This window comes from Desmodus rotundus, chromosome 3 (genome assembly GCF_022682495.2).
Source record: "Desmodus rotundus isolate HL8 chromosome 3, HLdesRot8A.1, whole genome shotgun sequence".
Taxonomy (NCBI): domain Eukaryota; kingdom Metazoa; phylum Chordata; class Mammalia; order Chiroptera; family Phyllostomidae; genus Desmodus; species Desmodus rotundus.
In genome coordinates this window covers 20,981,460-21,003,981 of record NC_071389.1, presented here as the reverse complement: position 1 = coordinate 21,003,981, position 22,522 = coordinate 20,981,460, and the positions used below count along the sequence as shown (strand labels likewise).

The window sequence follows — 22,522 nt, the reverse complement described above, 5'->3', positions numbered from 1 at the left end:
ATGTTGCGTAGTTTTGTAGGGGGTTGGATTATATAGGCACATGCATTTGTCAAAACTCAGCAAATGTACACTTGGGTCACACCCAGCCACAGAGTGTCTTATCACACACACACCCTCTCCCTTTTGCCTCCCTCGGTGAAAGGAGCATTTTGGAGCAGGCCAAGAACTCAGCTTACCGCAACCTCTTTGCCTCCTCACGGTTCTTCCAACCCACATCCCCGGAGAGGCGCACTCCAAGTCCCAGCCATCAGCAAATACACAGGGACTTATTTCACGCATCACAAACGTCCACACCTGCAGATGGGACCCTGCGGGGCACAGGGCAGGTGTGAAGCCCTCCATGGAGGAGGTGCTACACTCCCTTTGCTATGGGAGTCAGCCAGGAAGGGATTCAAAGAGGATAAGGATGATTTTCAGGACAGGAAATGGGGAGAGAAGGCCTGGCCGACATGAGCTCATGTGGCCTCAGAGTGTGGCCCCCACTCGGGCAGACCTGGAGTCACACTGGGTTTGATTTGCATCCAGCAATGTGGCTTCATAAGGGTAGGTCTCTGGGCCTTGTGGCCTTCACCCTCACCTGTGAAATGGGGTGTTAAGACCTGCACCAAGCAGACGGGAGGATGTGTGTGACCCACTCACTCCAGCCTTGTTCGTGGGAAGTGATCAGGGAGTGAGGATGGTGGGGATGGACAGAGAGGGGAGATGGAGGAGGAAGACTATGATGGATGCCCTAGCAAAGCTCTGTGTACAATGCTGGGTGTATGATAAGGACCAAATGGATGCAGACTAAATTTGAAAAGTCAAGAAAGGAGAGTGACGGAGGAGCGTTTGGGAACCTGTGGGGGGGATTTGGAAACCAGGCCAAGATCATGAAAGTCCTAGAATGTCAGGGTGAGAAGTGAGATTCCATACAATAAGTGACAGGGACCCACTTCAAATTGCTGAACAAGGAAGTCCCATGGTCCAAGGACAGACATTAAGAACACAAATTGCCCGTGAGCACAGGATGGACAGGAACAGAATGGCTCAGGGTAGGGGGTGGGAGGGAGGCTCAGAGCTGGCTGTGGGAGCCGAAGTGCGCAGAGCCCCAGCTCTGCTCCCAGGAGGGAGCTGGCCTGACTTTAAAAGGCAGCAGGAGACAGAAGGCTGTGGAGCATCCCATTTGCTGGCAGACTTTCTCCCAACAGTCTGTCCCAAAGAGGGGACTCGGGGCCCCTGAGCACCGCTGAGATGTCCCTCTGATAACTGCTTTCCCTCCTCCTTGCTTTCCACTCACCTCTCTCCCAATGTCTTAGCCTACCGGAGTTGTCTTCTTAGAGCAAGGAGAATGGAGGAGAGTTAGGAGTCTGGGGCAGGAGTGGTGTGGGGGGAGCTCAAGCAGAGAGTCGGGGGCTTAGAGCCAGGGCCAGGCAGCTCCCTGGCTGTCCTGTTCTGAAGGCCTTCTGGGGAGCCCTTGGGGCAGGTGGGCAGCCAGAGTTCCTATAGGGTACCTGCCTGCCCCAAGGAGCTGTGGTCTCTGGAGCCACCGTGCCATATAAACACTGATTTTCTCTGTGTACTGTGAAGTGAAAGGGTTGGGAGCACTAGCCTAGAGTCCACGAGCAGACAAAGCCCAATTTGAAGGTACCCTCCTCCCCCCTGCTGCCAGCATCACCCTCAGCCTACAATCGCGTTGACCTGCTGGGCGGGTCCATTCCCCTTTCCTGTCTCTGTCCTGTTCAGCGGTGGGCCTGAGCAGTTGTCCAGAACCTGCCGTGCCCAGTAACGGGGTGAAGACTGGCGAGCGCTACCTGGTGAATGATGTGGTCTCTTTCCAGTGTGAGCCGGGATATGCCCTTCAGGTACCTCCCCTTGACACCCAGGGCAGGAGACAGGTGTCCCCTGACATGTGCTTGGCCAGCCTTGCACCAGCAGAGCTGCAGTCACCGGAGAACAGGGAGCAGACCCCCAATTCCCTTCCCCCCCACTGGGGGACCATGATCCCCTCCTGGAGCTGTTCATGCAAACTTTGCTGACTTTAGCAATTTGGCACCAGCCAGCCTCGAATGTGTTCCTTCAAAGTTTCGGTTTGATTAGAGGTTAGGAAAGTTTAATTTTCTTCTGAAGGCCACGAGGGAATCTAGTAATTAAAGGAGGCTCACAAGGAAGCTTGAGTAATGAGAATTCTATAGTAATGGCCATTATAAGCTTCCTTCCCAAAAATCTCTCCCTCTGCCTCACTCCCCACCCCACAGTGGACCTCTGTATCCTGTTCCCTAACACAAGCCCCTGAACAGGCCCCCTGTCTGGGGTTGTGCATACTATTGGGCCGGTGGGGGCAGCTGGCCCACCCCTGTTCCTGATTCCTCCAGGGCCACGCCCACATCTCCTGCATGCCCGGAACCGTGCGGCGCTGGAACTACCCACCTCCTCTGTGTATTGGTAAGAGAGCCGGACTCTTCCAGTTCATTCAGATCCATTGTCTGCCAGGGGCTAGAGCTCAGGGACACATCAAAAGGCAGCTTTGTATTCTGGGTTTGTTCAAAGGCAGTAGTTTTAGCCCGATGTTTCTGTAAGTGTTTAACTCCCTTTCCAAGCTGTCACAACTATTGGAAACATTCACTCACCAAGTGAAAAATTACAGGAGCCTTGTGCATTTGAAAAAGTAACAATGTCCATTCTGGTTCCAGATAACCGACCAAACCCCAAGTGGAACTTCTAGGCACTTTGGGCTTTCCCTTATGACTTTTCACGAAACAGAGAGATAAAATCCAGTAATGGAGAAATCTTGAGGGTTACAGATGAAATGAGGACTGAGCTTGGTTTGGTTTCTTACCCATGCTGAGTGATGATAAAGAGAGCCATGGGTACAAGAAAAGATGGGGTCTTTGCCCTCAAAAACATCTCGCCATGTAGTCAGGTTGGGGCAGGGAAAAACCAACCATAACTGTAGAGTATCTGCTCTGTGCAAGGCACAGAGCCACGTGTTTCTTCTGAGTGGCTGTCATTATTCTCGTTTTTGCAAATAGGGAAACTAAGACTTTTAGGATTAAAAAGAAAGTGGTAAGGTCAGGAATGGAAACCTAGGTTTTCTCTGATGCCCAAGCAACTGGGAAGTGCCCCTCAAAGCTCACCTTGGGATGGGAAGCAAGGTGAGCTGAAGGAGCGTCACTAGGGCACAGTGGCGTTTCCCTTCCGTGACCTCACCAGGTACAGTGCCTGGTGGGCCGCTGAGCAGTCCAAACTGGGACTGGTCAGCCGAGGCTCTTCCCTCGGGGACACAGCACAGAAGCCCTGTCGAGGAGGCCACTCCCATGAACGGTAGCTACCCCTGGTTGAGGCTTTACTGCGCGTGCCAGCTCCTACCCCAAGTGAGGTTTGGCGTTTCTGTTGGAACCTCCTAATAGCCCTCTGCCCTGGGTGCTGTTGTGAGCTCCATTTCACAGTTGGGGGAAACTGAGGTGTGGGGAGGGTTGTGGAACTTGCCCTAAGTCACCCAGGAAGTGGAAGCATTGGGATCGAGACCTAAGTGGTCTGTGCCGGAGCTCTCTCTCTGAACCCGGGCACTGTTCTGTTCGGGGCTAAACTAACTGTCTCCCCAGAAAGCCTCTGCCTGGGCCCCACAATCCCTGTCCCCTGCTTTTCCCCGGGCTCCCATGGCTGGCAGCCCCGTTCTGCTCACTCAACCTTTTCCTAATAAAATGTGAAAGAAAAGAATGGATGTCAGTGGACGAGGCTGCTGTGGTGTTGCAGCCACGCGTCCTCAGATGACTCTGCAGTCACCTCGGTTGGCATTTCAGGTGCCCCAGCCCCTGCAGCTGGCTCTCCCTGGGGTGCTAATCACGGGCACTTGGGCTGAGGGTGCGGGTCAAAGTTCAGAGGGCGGCTCACGGCGCAGCTCATCTGTTGGCCACCCAGCCCCACGGAGGGCAAATTTATAAAGAGCCCGGCGTGGCGCCCTGCGCAGAGTGGGGACTCAACATGTGCCAGTCCCCTTCCTTCATCCTCTTTCTTCAGTCTTGGCAGAGTTGACCAGACGAGGAAGAGAGGGAGATTTAGAGGATAGTGTGAAAAATGGAAGTACTTCTGGTGGAGCAGACCACTTTTGCTGTAGGAGCTCACTAAGGGAACTGACCTGCAAAAGACAAGCTTGAGGTCAAGGGCCCAAAACTTGGGTTTATGGGCAGACTGCTGGAAGGTCCTAGGATGCTGGGCAGCCCATCCTGAATTTGCTCACTCTGTTCTGCCTGTGAGTGCAGTTATTTAGCAAGATAAGTTAAGGGTTCCTTTAGATTCTCAAAGGGGTTGATGAGTTGGGTGACAACTTGGGAAAGGTTGAAAACCACTGCTCTAAGGGAGCGTCCAAGCACTGGCGTGGCCCATATTCTCCTCGACGCTGTCCTAACCCTCTGGTCTCCTTGTCACAGCGCAGTGTGGGGGAACAGTGGACGAGATGGAGGGAGTGATCCTGAGCCCCGGCTTCCCGGGCAACTACCCCAGCAACATGGACTGCTCGTGGAAAATCGTGCTACCCGTGGGCTTCGGTAAGTCTTCACACCCAGGTCCCTGCTTACAGCAACTATTGGCCGTGATCGCTCAGTACAGCCTCGGCTCAGGCAGTGTGGCTCTCTGCCGCTCCAGTTCCTCATCTGTTGGCCCCTTGTCCAATCATGAAGGTCCATTAAGAATGGTAGAGATGAATGTTTCGGAAACATTAAATGTAGCGAGCATGGGGGAAATCCTAGGAATTGCCATTATTGCTATTATCTAAGTAGCAAGCTAAAATCCAGGACTGTGGAATGAGAAATTACTCAGGGGTGGTTAAAAAAGAAAAAAAAAAGCAAACTATTTTACAGAGACCGAATCTCAAGTTATGCTTTTAACTATAACATCCAATTTCTTATCCTCATTAAATTGAGCCAAGGTCAATGTGAAACTGAGTTTGCATTCTCCGTGGGCACCTTCCGGCTAGCCTGAGAGCAGGAGGTGGTGTTGTGCAGAGAGGGAGTGTGCCAGTAGGGGGGACAGTGATCTGAGTACAGAAGTTAATTGCCATGGATTCATCAGACATGGTGCACTGGGAATTAACTTAATCCCAAATACCTCTATTAGAGAGGAAAGGACTTGTGTTGGCATGGAACCAAGGGACTGTCCACGTCAGTCACCATGCCTGAGTCATCGCTCTACTCCTAGGAACAAAATGTCCGGGGCTGGGGATCTCCCAGTCTGCGACCTCGGGAACGAAGACCACCTATTTCATCCTCACTTCAGCCTCGAGTGGGCCTTTTGGTGGGGCTTTCAGCAGAAGGCAGTCTGAACTGGCCTTCTTTAAATCGGTTCTGAGGGGAGCAGGGAGATTGGCAACCCTCCGAAGGATGGAGTCTTATATTTCCTACCATCTCCCGAAGGAAACCAGGGACAGATGATCAGGTTGCAAAATGATGATGACTTGGGCAGCCTTGGGAAGTTCCCAGATTTGGAGACACTGCAGAAGGAGGAGCTAGGATGTCCTGTCTCTGGACATGGACATGGGCCAGAAGAACTTCAGATGACAGAGGGATGGTGGGGGAGGGCAACGTTCAAAGGAAAATAAGTTTAAATGGGAGGTACACCCCTGTTCTCTCTAACTCATGATTCAGCCACCAGAGTTCTCTATCTCTAAGGTACCTATTCAGGCCCTGGGAAATAAGCCTCTTGCAAGGTCCAGTTGTAGAAGACCAGGATCCCTTGCTTTCAAGTAAAGGTTGGACTCCCAGATAGTCCCTAATAGGGCTTCAGCCTGTGAAGAGCCACTGCATTTACAAGTGGCTGCCACTAGATGACAGTGGTCACATCCCGTTCTTTCCAGGCAGCTCATTTCAGAAATCCTGCATCCCTGTAGAGCTCCTTTGATGGGAGCTTGGCCCAGTGATGGGACGATGCTTGGGCAGGGGACCGGGAAGCACAGGTGACACATGCAAAAGTTCTCGTTGCAAAATCATCCACGATTTGGAAACAATCTACATGTTCATTAGTAGGGGAATGAATAGTGTTGTTAGATAATTCATAAAATTCGATTTATTAACATGCCATTGAAATCCGTGAACTGCCGTGGCTGCTGTGGCTCAGTGGATTGAGCGCCAGCCTGCAAATTGAAAGGTCACCAGTTCGATTCCTGGGCTGCGGGCCAGGTCCCCAGTTGGGAATGTGCAAGAGGCAACCAATCGATGTTTCTCTCGCACATCAATGTTTCTCCTTCCCTCCCCCTTTCTCTAAAAATAAATAAAAGTCAAATCTTTTTTTAAAAAATCAATGAATTCTACCTTTGTATATCAAGGATAGGCTTTGAAAAAACATGATAATGAATAAAAGTAAGTTTACAAAACTATATGTAAAGTATAACACCACTCGTGTAAATGTTTAAAACAAACCCACATATCTATTTAACAATCTAACAACAGGAACTGGAGGGCATCTTCCAAATTCGTGGTAGTGACCGCCTCTGTGGAGGGGAGTGGGGAAGGGGATAGGGCCGGGGACAGGAAGGCTCTTCAACATTATACATCAAGTCTTACTTTATTCTTTAAATAATCAGATGCAAAAAAGTCACACATATGAGCTCATTCTAAACAAATTGGACAGAAAGCACATGTGAGCACACTTTTAAAATTAAGATGACCTGTAATCCCACCGTGCAGTCCCTAACAGCTTGGTCCTCAGCATCGAAAGGAGGCGCCCGTGAAGACGAGGCCTTGTGGGTCTCGCTCACCCCCTGTGCAGGGCCTGCCGCAGGCCTGTGCGAGGTGCGTGCTCAGGAAACATCCTTCATCCAGGACTGTTCTGGCTTCTCACTGCAAAATTGAGAACTATCGAAAACCTACTCTTTTGCAATCAGATTGTCACAATTAACATGGTAGACAACTCTCTGTGCTCAGTAAATACATTTCTTTAATATAGTTTTTCATAGTGATCTAATTTTGAGAAATCTTATCATGAGCAAATATCAATAGTCCCACCTCCATTCTCCAAAGAATATGCCGATATGTAAGGTAAGGACTTAATTAGCTATTTTACCTGTTAGGTTGCTAGGAGAACTTGATTCATCCAAATAGATCCCCAAGTATAAATTTCCCTTGGCTTCTTAGTGGAACGAACAGGACAATGTACCCTCCTATTTCTGAGTTATCATCAGTGTTGAAGAAAACACCAGTCTCGAAGTTCATGTCTTTCAGTTGGGTATGTGGGGGGACATTATTTTTAAGTAAGATGTTTATTTTCGCAAAGCTATCTTTATTCAGATATAAGACATAAGAATCCCAAATTAAATCGAGTGTTGATCTTGAACTTCGTTTTCAATGAAATAAAATGGACTCAAGGCGGAGCCGGAAATGACTGATGCCTTTCCCTTTGAATGAATAATACTCGTTTAAGTTCAGCCCTTCCTGAAGACAAGAGACCGGGCTGGCAGCTCCCCCAAGTCTGTTCTGGGGATCCGAACTGGGGGGGCGTCCGGAGCTGGGATGCCTGGGCTCTGGCGGGAGGGCCTTTCACAAGGCAGCATATTTGAAGCAGGACTGGATTGCTTTGGCCACTGTCTACCTCTGTCTTGCTCCCAGGAGCTCACATCCAGTTCCTGAATTTCTCCACCGAGCCCAACCACGACTTCATAGAAATCCGCAACGGCCCCTACGAGACCAGCCGCATGATGGGCAGATTCAGTGGAAGTGAGCTTCCAAGCTCCCTGCTCTCCACGTCGCACGAGACCACCGTGTATTTTCACAGCGACCACTCCCAGAACCGGCCGGGATTCAAGCTGGAGTATCAAGGTAAGGACGAGGAGGGCCCCATGTGCTCCTCTGTCCGTCCCCATCTCTCACCCAGAACCACCCATCTGCCCAGCCTCCCACGTAGGAGAAAAGAGAACATAGGAAGGGCTGAGGGGATGCGGGACAGGCCTATACATGGAGGCTTCCTTTCGATGACATGTCTCTCTGACCCAGCTGACAAGCCTTATGCAAGGGGGCAAGGCCAACCACCCCCTTAGAGGGTCAACCTCTGTCCAGGCCCAATAGCCAACCACTTTCCCTGAGCAAGTGACCCATCACTTCTCGACGGGTGTGCAGCCAGCCACTTCCCTTGGCCTTGACGAGCTTACTTACTCCCTCTGGGTCCTCCCCTGTGTCAGACCCAATTACGGTCGGCAAAGCTATGACATGACAGAGGATTCTGGTAACAATCCCGGGAGAGCCCACGGAGCCTTTGCAATGACACAGGCCCACACACTGCCCCTGTGGGCAGATTTTGCCCGACCCACGAAGATGTGCATGACGCCCCGGACTGGCCCCGCTCCTCTCTCAGATGCTTCCCTGAGACACTGGTTCTAACCCGTTTTCCCCAGACTCTTCCACTGATTTTTTTTTTCACCATTTTTGGATGCTTTTTCCCCCAACTAATACACACTTACAAAAAAATTGAAACATGAGAGGTGTTTTTGTGAGGGTATCATAGAAAGTCAAGCTCTTCCATACCCCCATTCCCAACCCCACCTTGTGCAGAAAATCAGCTTCCAACGGTTTGATTTCCCCATTTTTTCTTTTCATATATTAATTATATTACTATATCTTAACCAAAATTGGATCATACTATAAATACTGTTTTTGCAATTCGCTTGTTTAAAGTAATTTTTAATTACACAATTTATAAACACACTCATCTTGTTTAAAAAGAGAGAAAGAAATGAAGAAATTAAACTATTACAGGTAAAGCCAAGGCCTCTTTGTCTGCAGCCAGCAAACACCATTCATTCCCCAGCAAAAACTACTCTGGTTTTGGTGGGATCATTCCAGATCTTTTTCCATGTGTTGACATACATGTTATATGTACCTGTGAAAAAATGTGTAATGTTTCATGAAGTTTCGGGTTGTGTTTTCTACGTAAATACAGACTATTCTGTATGTATGGCGTTCTGACACTTGGCTTTCTCATCCCTGTTGAGATGAGTAAGGGCGTGGATTTGGGCTTGTCGTTTAAGGAAGAGAAGGCCTAGCAGCGTGTTCCGCCAGGTGGGCAGTCGGACCGGTTGCCAGGCCTGCCTCCTCAGGGCACTGTGTCTGTCTCAGACGGAACTTCAGTGAGCACGGTGGGGCTTGTCACCTCTGGGGAAGCCTCAGGAAGAGGAGCCGGGCCTCTCACACCAATGAAGGGTTGGGGGGAGGGAGAAGCTTTGCTCTTACCCAAAGGTGACTCCTCATATTCATCAGTGGGCAGGAAGCTGCCACACCCCGTGAAGCTGTGTGTGGGCTTGTCACAGAGGCCAGCCTTCGCTGCACCTGTGCTGGTGAAGGGCACGCAGCCTCAGTGGGTGGGACAGCGGGGGCGCCGTTAAATGGTCCTGATGCATCAGGAAGCCGGTCATGGTCTGTCACAGGAGACTTGCGCCCAAACATGTGGTCAGCATTCCTCCTCGGGGCAGACACATGCCTCTCACGCCTCTCTTGGGCTGCCCCTGTGTATTGGTTTGCTCGGGCTGCTCTAACAAGTGCCACAGAATGAGTGGCTTAAACAGCAGAAGTTTATTCTCTCTCAGTTCTGGGAGCTGGAAGTCTCAAGATCAGGGTTCCTTTGAGGGCAGTGAAGGGCACCTGTCCCGTGCCTCTCTCCTAGCCTCTGCTGGTTCGTGGGCAGGCTTTGGCATTCCTTGGCCCGCACAACTATCACCCCAGTCTCTGGCTTCATCGTCGCACGGTTTTCTCCTTGTTTGTCTGTCCCCAAAGTTCCCCTTCTCATAAGGACACCAGTCATTTTGGATTAGGACCCACCCTAATGACCTCACTGTAATTTAGGTGAAGATAAGTAAAGCCCCGGTCTCCAAATAAGGTCCCATTCTGAGGTACCGGGGTTAGGACTTCAACATAGGGATTTGGGAGGCCACGATTCAACCATTACACCCTGAGGGCCCAGTGCTGTCCTCGAGGCTTCTCCTCTCAGACAAACGCAAGTGCTGATGATGCCACCGTTGCAACAGGAACAGTTGCTCTGGGGCGACCCACACCTACCATGCCTTCGCCCCTGTGAAGGCCACAGCCCTGCCCACTGAATCCATGTGGTCCTGGCCAGGCTGTCCCTCTGAGTCGCTCAGACCCCATTGACTCCCTCCCATCAAAGAGACCCACCTGCTCCCATGGAGCCCTGGTCCCAGGCTGAGCCCCTCCCACACTCACCAAGCCCTCACCTGTGGGACACAGCCCCACCGAGGCTCCATGTGTTCAGAGACCCAATCCTCTGTGGATTTCTCCTGCAGAGTGGGGAGTGAGGGAGAGAAGCACAGAAAAAGGCAGGGTCTATATATGCCTTCAGAGGCCCAACACCTGCACCAGGGATCAGCCCAACTGTGTGAGGCCCGGCAACAGCGCCGGGGTGTCTGCTCTGTGGGCCCACCTCCTCCCATTCACGCTTCACCTTCACGACTTGCCTGGATGTTTTCAGGCTCAGCCACTCCATCATACCTGCCACACTGTGTGCCACAGTCCTGATGAAACTTGTGGAGCCACCCTCTGTGTCAAGGCAGCTGCTCTCTCTTAGACTTGACCGTGGCTTCTACTGAGGCTTCTCATTTGTGATGATCCCAACCTCTCGGACTAGGTTGTCTCTGGGCCAGAGGCCCAGGTATTCCTGCTGAGGCCTCACAGTTTGTCACAGACTGAGTCACTCTCCCTGCCCAGTAGGCCCACACTCTCCACAGGCACTTTCCTTAGCCCTAGGGGCCTGTGCTCTGTCAACAAGCCCTAACCACTCACGCCAGGTGTTCTCTTTGTGAAAAGACCTGCTTCATGAAAGAGCCACCTGTCACTGCGAAGGCCACTTCTATAAAGCAGGCTCAGCATTCCGTAGTCCCTTGACTTTCTTTGGGGGAAATCCAACTCCTTACTTTTTCTCAAAATTCCTTCTGTTGGATGCTCTGAATTTCCCAGGCTGGAGTTTTCCTTTCCCTTCTTCCGGCAAATATCACCCCCACAACCTCAAAATTCTTGGTAACAGCATAACCTACTCCCACCCAGGTCTCCCGTTCTGACAGGCTTAACTTAATTCCATTAAAGCTTCTTGGGAGGCTGTGCTTATAAAGAACTTAGCACAATAGCAAGATATGTAATTATTCCAAAACGTTAGACATCGTGATAATTAATATTTTTAATCATGGCACTTTGTTTGAAATTGTATCTGTTCCCGCCGTAGCATCTCCCTTTGGGACAAACCCAGCTACTCACCCAGAGGAGCCCTTTAGAAAAGCTAATTATCCTGCTTCTCAGCGTTCATTTCTGCCTCATAGGCCAGTCTGTCTCTCTGAAGCTTGTCCTGGGGGAAATGAGCTCTGAGATTTCTCTCAGTGTGAGCAGTCCAGGTGTTCTCACTTACATGTCTCACTTTTTGAAAAGCCCAGCTTCTTCCACGTGACCCAGTTCCTGTAAGAGAGACTGGCCACTCTCCTTAAAGCTGCTCCTGGTCCTAGCATGTGCCACCTCTCCTTAGGCTCCTCACCTTCCCATCCATCGGTCATGTCCCTGGGCCCCAGGCTCCCTGCTTCTACTGTAGACTTTCATCAGCCAGATCACCCAGACCCCCTGCTGCCGACAGGGCCACATCACTCCTTTGCCTGACCATCCCAGCCACTCCCACTATAGCTGCTCAATTTTTGGACATCAATTACCTGGATGATTTTTTTAGTGAAACCTGCCCAGTTCTCCCCGCTAAGACTTCTTTGTACACATTGAATGGAGATGCATCACATGGCCACCATCGCCGAGGGAGAGCACTTAGGAAACGTCAGCTCCACGGTCTGTGTCATTTATATTGTGATTACGTGTGACGGATGCATCCACTTCCATGGAGCATTCATTAGGTTTCCTCTGCTTCCACTGAGAATTTCCACTGTAGCAGTTTCATCTACTCCCACTGCCAATTTCCTGTGCAGCGTGGGGCCAATTACTGCCACAAAGGCTATTCCTGGTCCTGTGAATCTGATTAATCGAAGGCTGTGCTCCATAGCACATGCCCAGCAAATGCCTCTGCGGCCCCTCCCTGTTGGGCAGGCCTCAGCTGCTTCCAGGAAAGTGTCTGGTCCTGAGTCAGGCCCACCCATGCTCATAGTAGCAGCTTTCTTACTCTGTGCAGGTACTTCCTTGTATGACAATCACACTTCCCTTTTAACCCAGCTACCCCTCTGAAAAGTGTTTCCCACCAAGTTACTTCTTTCCTGATAGATTTGTTAGAGTTGGAGAGATCCCGCCCAAGTCCTCACCTGATGACTTCCTGTGTTTGTGATCTTGATCCTGGTTAAATGAGATAAGCAGCAAGAAAGAACTGAAGTGAACCCCTGGCCCCAAGGACGTGTTCATAAACGGCTCAGTGTAGCATTCCCTTCCTTGGGCCCCCTTTTCCCATGGAAACAATAATAGATAACATTTACAGAGCTCCTACCATGTGCCAGTACTGTGCAAAGAGCTACACATATACCCACCAAGGTCTGTCCAAAAAGTATCCAGCCATGCACCATGAAAATAGAGACATTAATTGAAGAAGATGCAAGACACAAGGAACATTGTGCACAGGACAATGATGCTTTAGTCCACTTCAAAGTAGGCACCTTGGGACCTCCCAAGGCACAGTTCTCCCAATCACCATCAGCTGCCCCATGTATTTTCCTGAATTTCATCAATGGTCTGAAATCTCTTCCCTTTCAAGGGTGAGTTTAGTTTCGGGAAAAGCCAGCCAGAAGTTGCAGGATGCCAAATCTGGGCTGTAGGGGGACTGAGTCACCTGGGTGATTTGATGTTTCACAAAAACATTCTGTATGAGACATGTGCATGAGCAGGTGTGTTGTCATGATGAAGCTGCCAATCACCAGCTGCCCATAGCTGTGGCCTTCTGAGTCATTAAAATAGTTTCTGCAAAGGAATGTTTGAGCCTAACACAAAATTCGATGCAGATTTGTTGCTCTACAAATGACTCACTCAGTCATTTTTAATGTGACAGCCACACAGTACACATGCTCACTCAGCAGTGTCTACTGCCCCCACTGACTAGTACAGTGAAGTCGTCATTGTTCACGCATGTGCATTCCAGTCCACTCTTCTCGGCTGACAGGTTACATCAATGTTGCACAAATCCTTCTTGTATAGTAACAATGGTTGGACTTTTTCTGGACAGACCTTGTATAATCCTACTTAATCCTCACAATAACCATTTTCTAAAGAAGAAAACTAAGACACAGAGAAGTTTTTCCCAAAGCCAATGAGTAAAAAAATGACAGTTTTTCCTGAGTCCCGATCTTGGTGCTTCAGCACTACAATAACTCTGCCGCTGCTGTGTTCTGGCTGGGGAGAACACACTCAGAGAGAGTAAAGTAACCTTCTTTCCTGATCTTTTCCAGCCTATGAACTTCAAGAGTGCCCAGACCCAGAACCCTTTGCCAACGGCATTGTGAGGGGAGCTGGCTACAACGTCGGGCAATCAGTGACCTTTGAGTGCCTCCCAGGATATCAATTGATGGGCCAGCCTGTCCTCACGTGTCAACATGGTGCCAACCGGAACTGGGACCACCCCCTGCCCAGGTGTGAAGGTATGTCCCTCTCTCATCCCTTGGGATTTTTCTTAGGGAGACTGATCCAGAGCAGCCCCATGTCTACTTGCCTACTCCATAGGATCACCCATGCTGGGAGGTTCTGGCAAACCTTATCCATCCTTTTCCTATGGATGGGACCCAGCCTATCCAGGGAGTGATCCTGGGGACAGAGCTCTGAACCAGCTCTAGGGAGGACCTAAAGGAGATGTGGACCACATCCAAGGAAAAACATACTCAGCCATTGGGAATATCCACCCTGATGAGTAATGTCCCCTGTCAGAAGGGAAGACTCTGCATGAGGGTGTAGGAGCAGGTGGTGAGCTGAGGGGTAGAGAGGTAGAGCTAATCATGCTATCTTCTCAAAGGGAGAAGAGAATAAAGCCTAGAAAGAAGGAATTTCTTGTCCCCCTTGTCACCTGTGCCCCTCTACTTATGCTCTTTCTCTTACTTGTGCCTGAGAGGTCTGAATTATAATGTAAAAGACCTAGAGGTGACGTGTGCCCGAGTCTTCATTAACCAGAAGCAGAATGGGAGCAGACCTAGAGTTCGTGCTGATTCTACCACCATCTGCTCACCTGAGTTGCATTTTTTCTTTCATTTTTCACTCTTGGGGCTCAGCACTTTTCTGCAGGAAAAGCTGGGATTTGTCTCGAAAGGGGAAAGCTTGGTAGGAGGACAGCATGGTCCAGGAGAAAGTGCCCCAGCTCCAGGGTCAGATCTCCCTGGCTTCATCCCTGAACCACTCCACCTCCCTGAACTCCATTTTCTTCCCTAGTGCAATGGGGCTTCTCATCTCAGCTGGGAGGGTTCAAGATGAAGTGTGCAACACAGTCACTGGCTCACAGGCAGTGAGCTTGCAGTGTTAACTCTCCAAAGAAAAACAGACATTGTTTGCAGAACCGAGCTGTGCTGGTGTTGGAATGTAAAGTTGTAATTTCCAAAACCGTTAATCCCCCAGTTTGTTTTCAGATTTTCAGAACTATCCCTATGTAATGCCAGTTTGTCATTCTGGAATTGTTGGTCGAACATATGCTATGTGACAAGCTTCATTGTGGACTTTCTTCCTTTTATTCCTTTTTACACCTCATTCATCTTTTTCATGGCATCACAGGAGAGAGAAAAGAACCATGCTCAGTCAGACATCTTGAACCAGAAGCCCTTCTTCCTCCTGAAACAGTTCTTCCATTGACTTCTTTGATGCCATGTTCTCTTGCTTTTGCAATTCCCTTTCTTTCTGTGTCAACTCTTCAGTCATCTCTTTCTTCACGTATCCTGAGGCATCTAAATCCCAATATATTCGCAATTGAACTCATCACCTTTCTGCCATCAAACTGAAATTCTCATTTAGTGAAGGTCATCTGGTTACTCAGCTGTTGATATGGGCACCTTCCCTGTCACTTGTCTACCATGTTCACCAGATCTTCCTAATTCTACCTGCTACCCCTTGCCTGTGCATCCACTTCTCTCTGTCCACTGCCTCTACCTTAGTCCAGGCCACCACTTAGATGAGGCTCCTCACTGGTCTCTCAGCTTCCGGTCTTGCACTCCTCAATCCATTTTTCACAGTGTACCTAGAGCGAGTCTTCAAAACCATCAATATACTCCCTACACTCCCCTACCCAGAAGCCATCCAGGTGCCCCCATCTCCCCAGGGGTAAATTCCACATCCTTTAATGTAGCACGCTATGTCCCTTGGAGCCTGCTCTCTGCTTACCTTCTAGTGTTCTCCACTTTCACAAACTTCATGCTCCAACTAAGCTGAAAAATTTTCAGTTTTCCCATGTTCTCTGACCTCTGAGCGCATGGTGTTCCTTCCTCAGAGAATGTTGCTCTCTTCTCTTGCTTTGCCTGCTTAGCTCTTTGTCATCCCTCAGGTCTGAGTCTAAATGTGAATTCTACCAGGAATCCTTCCATACACTCCTATGACCAGGTGAGGGGCCCCCCTAAATGTCGCTGTGGCATTCCACCCAATGGCGTGCTCCCTGGTGCTATAGATGCCGGAATCGTGGCCATAGCCCAGTGGACTATGAGTGCCATGGGACAGGACTATGTGCTGTGCCATCCTTGCTCCCTTTTGTCTCCCCAGGCCGTGCCTGGACCAAGTGTGTGTTCAGTGCATGTAGGAGGAATGGTGTGTCCACGCCCCACTTTCAGGGTACATTTTCATTCCCGGGGCCTTCTCTCCTGCTTGGAAGCGTTAGGATAGGGTCTGTCCACATGTCTGCCTGATGTCCTGTGCCAGCCAGATGTGCTGGACTCCTGATGCTGGACCAGGCTTTCTTTTCCCAGAACCACCTTTTCATTCTTCTCCTTGGTCACCAAATCTGAACTCAGCAGAGATCTCAGGGACTCTTCATCCCCCTACCAAAGCCTAGGCCAGAGTGAGTCTAAAACTGGGTGTCGCATTTGGGAGACGGAAGATAGGGAGAGAGGCCCATATCCGTGTAGCAAATGCCTTCTCTGTTAGCCAGGGCCCAGGTTAAACATTTTACATTTATCAGTTCACATAATCGCCACACAGTCCTATGAGGGGGTCTATTTTTAGTCCTATTTTATAGGTAGGGAGGAAGACTAAACTTCTTGTCTAAGTTCATTTAGTCAATAAATGGTCTGGCCATCATTGGAACCTGACCTTAGCCTCACCACAAGAATCCTCAACACTTAAGTCAAGACCAAAATTACCATTCTAAGAGTCTTAGAGCAAATAACAAGGGAAAATTCCACTTTCATAATTTTCTTAGCTCTTCTCAGCAAAAGTACTGCAGCTCTAACATCTGCCTTCCATTTCTAGGAAAGGAGAGGGGAGAGCTTTATTTAGTGGGCCCCTTTCTCCTGGATAGGTATCATCCATGAGAAAGAGAAAGAGGGAGGCGGGAGGCTGAAGCAGGCCCACCGAGGCACCTGCATGAAGATCTGGGCCGGGTGGGCAGGGTTGTGTTGGAACTGGTGGGGGAAGTCAGGCCGGACTGCCCTCAGCCCCATTGCCTCTCCCCATCCCGCCCAATCTCCTTGAACAGAATGACTGGTGCTGGGAGCTGGGTCTTCGTTAGGAAGTCATCTGAATTCTCAGCTGGGAGGTGACCTCCTGCATTCACCTGTGTTCATGTTCCCTCTCTGCAGTCCCCTGCGGTGGGAACATCACCTCTCCCAATGGCACTGTGTACTCCCCTGGCTTCCCCAGTCCATACTCCAGCTCCCAGGACTGTGTCTGGCTGATCACCGTGCCCATTGGCCATGGCATCCGCCTCAACCTCAGCATGCTGCAGACAGAGCCCTCTGGAGACTGCATCACTGTCTGGTAGGGCCAGTTGCCATGGCAACAGCCAATAAGGAAAGGGCATTGGCTGGGTGCTAAGCTGGATTACCCATCTGTTTATTCAGCACAGCGAATATGAGGGGTCTACTTCCCTTAGCCCTTAATGGCTCCTTGAAGGGAGAGTAATGGGAGGGCAGTGGTTCCCAATCTGGAGTCCTGCTAGGGGGCCCTGAAAGTACCAATGAGTGGGTGAATGGGAGTGGGTGTAGACAGTCAGTTTTCTCAGTATTTCCAGAGTCTAAACAATAATTCTCCACTTACCTGTAATAATTTACCCAAACTAATGAAAGAGCTTCAGGGTGGAGTTTTGAGAAGTCTCATGCTGAGCTGACACTGTCCAACAGAACTTTCTACAGCGATGGACATGCTCTACGACTGTGCCATCTGACGTGGCAGCCACTAGCTGCCAGTGGCTGCTGAGGACTTGAAAGTGACTGGAGTGCCAGAGGAGCCAGAGGAGCTGATTTTTCAACTTCATTTAATTTTAATTAATTTAAATGTAAATAGCCATGTGTTGCCCAGTGGTTACCAAATTGAACAGCCCTGCTTTGAGTTATATAGTTAGACTATGTCAAGTTCATTTTAAAATGTGAATTATTAGTTGATAGGTGCAGCTTCCTACACAGGTTTTTCCAAACCAGTTGATCTTTGGACAAAGATATGATTGTAAAATTCCTTTTTGTTTGAAGGTCACTGTCATTCTGGGAATCAATAGGGGATAGTGGGATTCTCTTCCTGAAATTTCCAGGGAGAGGGAGCTGCAACCAGACAGCTCTGGATTAATTTCCAGCTTGATTTCCAGGCAATGGCTAAGAACAAATGGAAGGAACTAGAAAAGTTTCCAGGGAAGAATCCTTTGCCCAGAAAGGTGACGTGGTTCTGTCCCTGCCTGGGGGACAAGGAATGGGGGCTGGTATAGACAGCAGCGTGAGCTTCCCACACACCTTCTGTCACCCTGTTCCAGTGCTGCCTGGCACTGAGAGAACCTGCTCTGTGGCTCCTGCTTGTCATGTGAGAGCGTTGTCCATGCAGCCCATCAAGGAGGCTGGGCTGGTGAAGAATCAGGTGAATGAGGAATCAGTGTGGGCTTCACCAACCCTGTCAGCTTTCTTGGGAGACCATGTTGGGAGAGACTGAAGAGAGGTATTTATAGAATATTGGGGAAGGACAAGGTTGGGTGCAAGAAAAGTCACAGCCACCCACCTATGGCCTCTCTTAAGGCCACTGATGGCACCAGGTAGAGTTGGCAGCCATAGGGACTTGTAACATGCCAGGACCTTCTTTCCTACTGCAGGGATGGCCCCCAGCAGACAGCTTCAAAGCTTGGAGTTTTCACCAGGAGCATGGCCAAGAAAATTTTGCATAGCTCAACCAACCAGGTTCTGCTCAAGTTCCACCGAGATGCAGCCACAGGTGGGATCTTCGCCATAGCTTTCTCTGGTCAGTATGGAAGCCTGGCCTACTGGGAAGGGCCAGGCTCTCAAGGCGAGGCTGGCCTTGAGCCCTGGCTTCACCATTCCCAGTTGTGTGGCTCTGAATGACTTACATAGCTTCTTAGCCTCAGTGTCTTCAAAGTTATGAGAATTAAATGTGTTAGCCTATATGAACTCTCCCAGCACAGGGCTCTATAAATGTAAGTTTACCTCCTCCTCCACACCACTAGGGCAGAGAGGCACATGACCTTGACCCTTGGTGTCAAATTCAAGATTAGAGCAGCAGAGTGAGGCTTCTCATTCCACTTGTTCCCATGAACTCATTGGCTGGTTAACCACCTACTTGTCCCTTAGCACCTTCTAGAGGATCATCCCACTCCAAAGGAACCCAGGGCCTCTATTGACTTCCCAGGACATTCTGTGCATAAGTGAAGCCACAGAGAGTTCAAGCAGGAGGAGAATGAATGATTCAGGTTGGGTTTCTTCTTATTGACAGCCAGTTTTCTTCTGAGATTTCAAAGTTGTGGAACTATCATTTTTATCATAGTGGACACAGCACAGAGAAACTTATAGAACATTCTTGGTGGCCTTGCACCCATCTATGGAATAATCCTCTGTGTTTATAATTTGAACTGCAAATCAGGAAAGCTTGACTTTATACCTCAAGCCAGGTGTGTGATCTCATGCAGGTCTCTCTCCAGCCTGAGAGCTCAGATTCTTCACCTGTTCAATGAGGGGCTTAGAGTTTGTGGTTTGTAAGAATTCTGTGGGGTAGTGAGGCAGATAATATATTTTTACCCTCTTTTTACAAATGAAGAAATGAAGACCAAGGAAGATTGAGGATGTGCCCAAAACCACACACTGGGAACAGCTCTGTCCCCGGTTCTTTGAGTTCTGCAGTATGGGCTCTGCTGGGACTACACAGTGTTACCGCGTCACATGTGCACGTAGAGAGACTTGACTACATTTAGCCCTGGGCCCTTGGGAGAGATGGTGGGGGGGAGAGAAACGGAAAGAGACCTAGAGAAACAAGCGTGGGGAGGGCACAGGCCACCTCGGCCACAGCAGAGCACTAACCGCCATTCCCAGGGAGCTACAGCCCAAGGTGAGCACGATGCAGTTTCCGAAAACCATTTTCCACAAAAATGAACCAGGGCTCCTTGGAGAAATGGCTGACCCCAGGACTAAAGCAGAGAAAGTACAAGGTGAGCCTGGAACATTCTGTGGCAGAAAGCAAGGAAGTGCTCAAAAAACGAGGGAGACGTGCCTGAAGGATTAGAGCCGGCTTGAAGGGGCTCCCACTGCCCATGAAGGGGATAATTTGAGCATCAAAGTAATTAATGTTGGTAACAAGCAAGTAACCTGTTGAATAAACCAGGACGCCATGTGTGGCCATATAGGCGTTAACTAGTTAGTTACTTAATTAAAAGTGTATGAGGAACAGGATATTTTGCCTCACACCATCTCCTTACACAATAACTAAAGGGAAGAAAGAATAGCTTTGCAGCGAAGAGGCCTGGAGGACACCACCTCCATCAGTTACTCAAGTGAGCATCGCCAGTAATGGGACAAACCAAAATCAGGCCCCGCCGGACAGGACGCAGTGAGAAGAGCCTGGCACCGCGTCAGTGGCTGTCCCGTTACAGATGCACACCCCGAATCTAAGTGTGAGGGACCAGACAAACCTAAATTGAGGGACGGACTGACACACGTGGGAAAGTGTCCTGGCTCCTGCTGGCCCTTCAGTCCCTGTCCTCTTCCTTTAAATGACCTCTGGTTACACTTCCTCCCCAGCTTCTCGGCCCTGTGAGCCTTTTTTTTTGCTTATTCTACCCCCAGCTGATTTGTGTTACTTTCACCCAAGGTTCCTAATTAACAACAATCTAGGACCCACCAATCCTAGTTCTGGGAATTATGTATAAAGATAATCCTTGAAATGTTATTTATAACAGGTAAATTAGAATCAGTCCAAATGTAAGATAATAGGAGATTGGGTGTGCAAATGATGAGACACAAAAAGGGGGGGGGAATATAGTTGTTTAAAATATTCATGTAGAATATAATTTATTGCTTAAGAGAAATGTTTATACTCAGTGAAAAAAATCAAATGATGTTGAGGAGCTCAGATGATGGTATAACCAAAGGATGTAATGATTATGGACTCCAAGCCTAGACTACAGCCACCCCTTTTTGAGAGAGAGAGAGGCAGAGAGGCAGAGAGAGAGAGAGATGCAGAACGACAGTAAAGGAAGGCATTTTACTATTTCCTGAACATGCACCACAAAGCCAGACACAGAGCCTCCAATCATCTGATAAACTGAACCAGTGAACCACATTCTTTCCCTGAGCTAATTTGGCTTTAAAAGCTGCAGATGAAAGGCCAGTTCCACACAGCCATCAGCATGAGAAAGAACGGGTGTAGAAAGAGTGGGTAAGAAGAATATGAAGTGCAGTGGCCTGTGAGGGCTCCTGTGGAGCTGACTGCTGTTTGGCACGCAGCAGTGAGTCCTCCCCATCAGTTAGGATGTGAACCTGTACCGGACTCTGACTGGGCTGCACCGGCGCCTCCGCCTGAACAGGAGTAGGGAGTAGGGACAAAGTGAAACAGAGGAGTCTTGAACGCCCCCTTGCCCGTGAGCTCTGTAGCAATAACGTGGCCGATACAGTGTGTCTGTGGGGAGGGTTGTCTGTAAGAGATCCACGGTCATTCACCAAAATGCCAACAAAGCTTATGCCCGGGTGGTGGGATTCAGGGAGTTTTCATTTTATTTCTCTTCAGTATTTCATCAGCTCTCCATACAAAATATAAAATACCCAGGCTGTGTTTAGATTTCTTTTTATTTTTTTTTCCTAGAAAAGTTAAGTGTGTCTTAGGAAGTTTTAGATGATATGTTTCTTTCCACTGTTATGGCCCTTTATTATTCAGCTTAAATTTTTTAATTGTTATTCTTTTTTATGGAACTCTGCTTCTAGGACAATTTTTACTTGTTTCTTTTTCAATCGTGTTATTTTTAAATTAAAGCTGACATACAATTTTATATTAGTTACAGCTGCACACCCCAGTGATCAGACATTATATAACTTACTAAGTGATCATCCCGGTATATCTCACACCCATCTGACGCCATACAGTTATCCCAATGTCACTGACTACATTCCCTGTGCTGTACTTTCCATCCCCATCACTACTTTGTAACTACCAGTTTGTACTTCTGAATCCCTTCACCTTTTCACCCATCCTCCCAACCCTCTCCCATCTGGCAACTGTTGAAATGTTCTCTGTATCTATGAGTCTGTTTCTGTTCTGCTTGTTCACTTATTTTGTGGTTTAGATGCCATATTTTGTGTTTTGTTGATAGATATGTATTTATTGCCATTTTATTTTCATATTTTTATCTTTTATTTCCTTCTTCTTAAAGAAAACCCTTTAACATTTCCGGTAATTCTGGTTTGGTGGTGTTAAAGTCCCTTAACTTATTCTTGTCTGGGAAGCTCTTTCTATGTCCTCGGATTGTAAATGATAGGTTTGCTGATTAGACTAATCTTAGTTGTAGGTCCTTGCTTTTCATAGCTTTGAGTATGTCTTGCCACTCCCTTCTAGCCCACAAAGTTTCTGTTCAGAAATTCGCTGACAGTCTTATGGGGGGGTCCCGTGTAGGTAACTAACTGCTTTTCTCTTGCTGCTTTTAAGATTCTCTCTTTGTGTTTAATCTTGTTTGAAAGGTAAACAAGCCTCATGAGGCTGAGAATGAAAGGCATCAAATTTTTTAAACTCTATAAAAGAAAACATTGAGAATTGGCTAAATAAAAAATTAATATTTCTACAAATCGAAAGAGCATCATAAATAAATACAAGCAAATGATAAATTGGGAAAATACATTCCACAGAAAAGGTCAATCTTAAAAATACAGAGAGTTATTCAAACTTAAAAAAAAATAGGGGCAAAGGACATGAAGAAAGAGTTCAAAAGAAAAGAAATTCTGTTCTTTTTTTTGTTTTATCAAGTTAACAAACATTAAGTTTGATGACTATTTTCCCAGAGGGCCCTAAATTCCTCGAGGGCAAGGCCTGTGTCTGTTTACTCTTGCATCTCAACTCTAACAGAGCGTCTGACCCAGGGTGGGCCCTCAGGAGGGGACCATGATGTGAATAGGAGGCAAGAAAAATGAGAGCACCCAGCATCGGAGAAACTGATC

General features: G+C 48.6%; 1 protein-coding gene across 1 annotated transcript in view; it reads left to right on the top strand.

The window, feature by feature from the left end:
* Positions 1-22,522, top strand: part of CSMD2 (CUB and Sushi multiple domains 2) — a 548,714-nt gene that overhangs the window by 459,958 nt on the left and 66,234 nt on the right. The window contains exons 38-44 of the mRNA XM_053921210.1: positions 1,723-1,841; positions 2,352-2,421; positions 4,407-4,523; positions 7,575-7,784; positions 13,385-13,573; positions 16,697-16,874; positions 18,187-18,332. Of these exons, the coding sequence (XP_053777185.1) occupies positions 1,723-1,841; positions 2,352-2,421; positions 4,407-4,523; positions 7,575-7,784; positions 13,385-13,573; positions 16,697-16,874; positions 18,187-18,332 (1,029 nt within the window). The remainder of the gene's footprint in view (positions 1-1,722; positions 1,842-2,351; positions 2,422-4,406; positions 4,524-7,574; positions 7,785-13,384; positions 13,574-16,696; positions 16,875-18,186; positions 18,333-22,522) is intronic.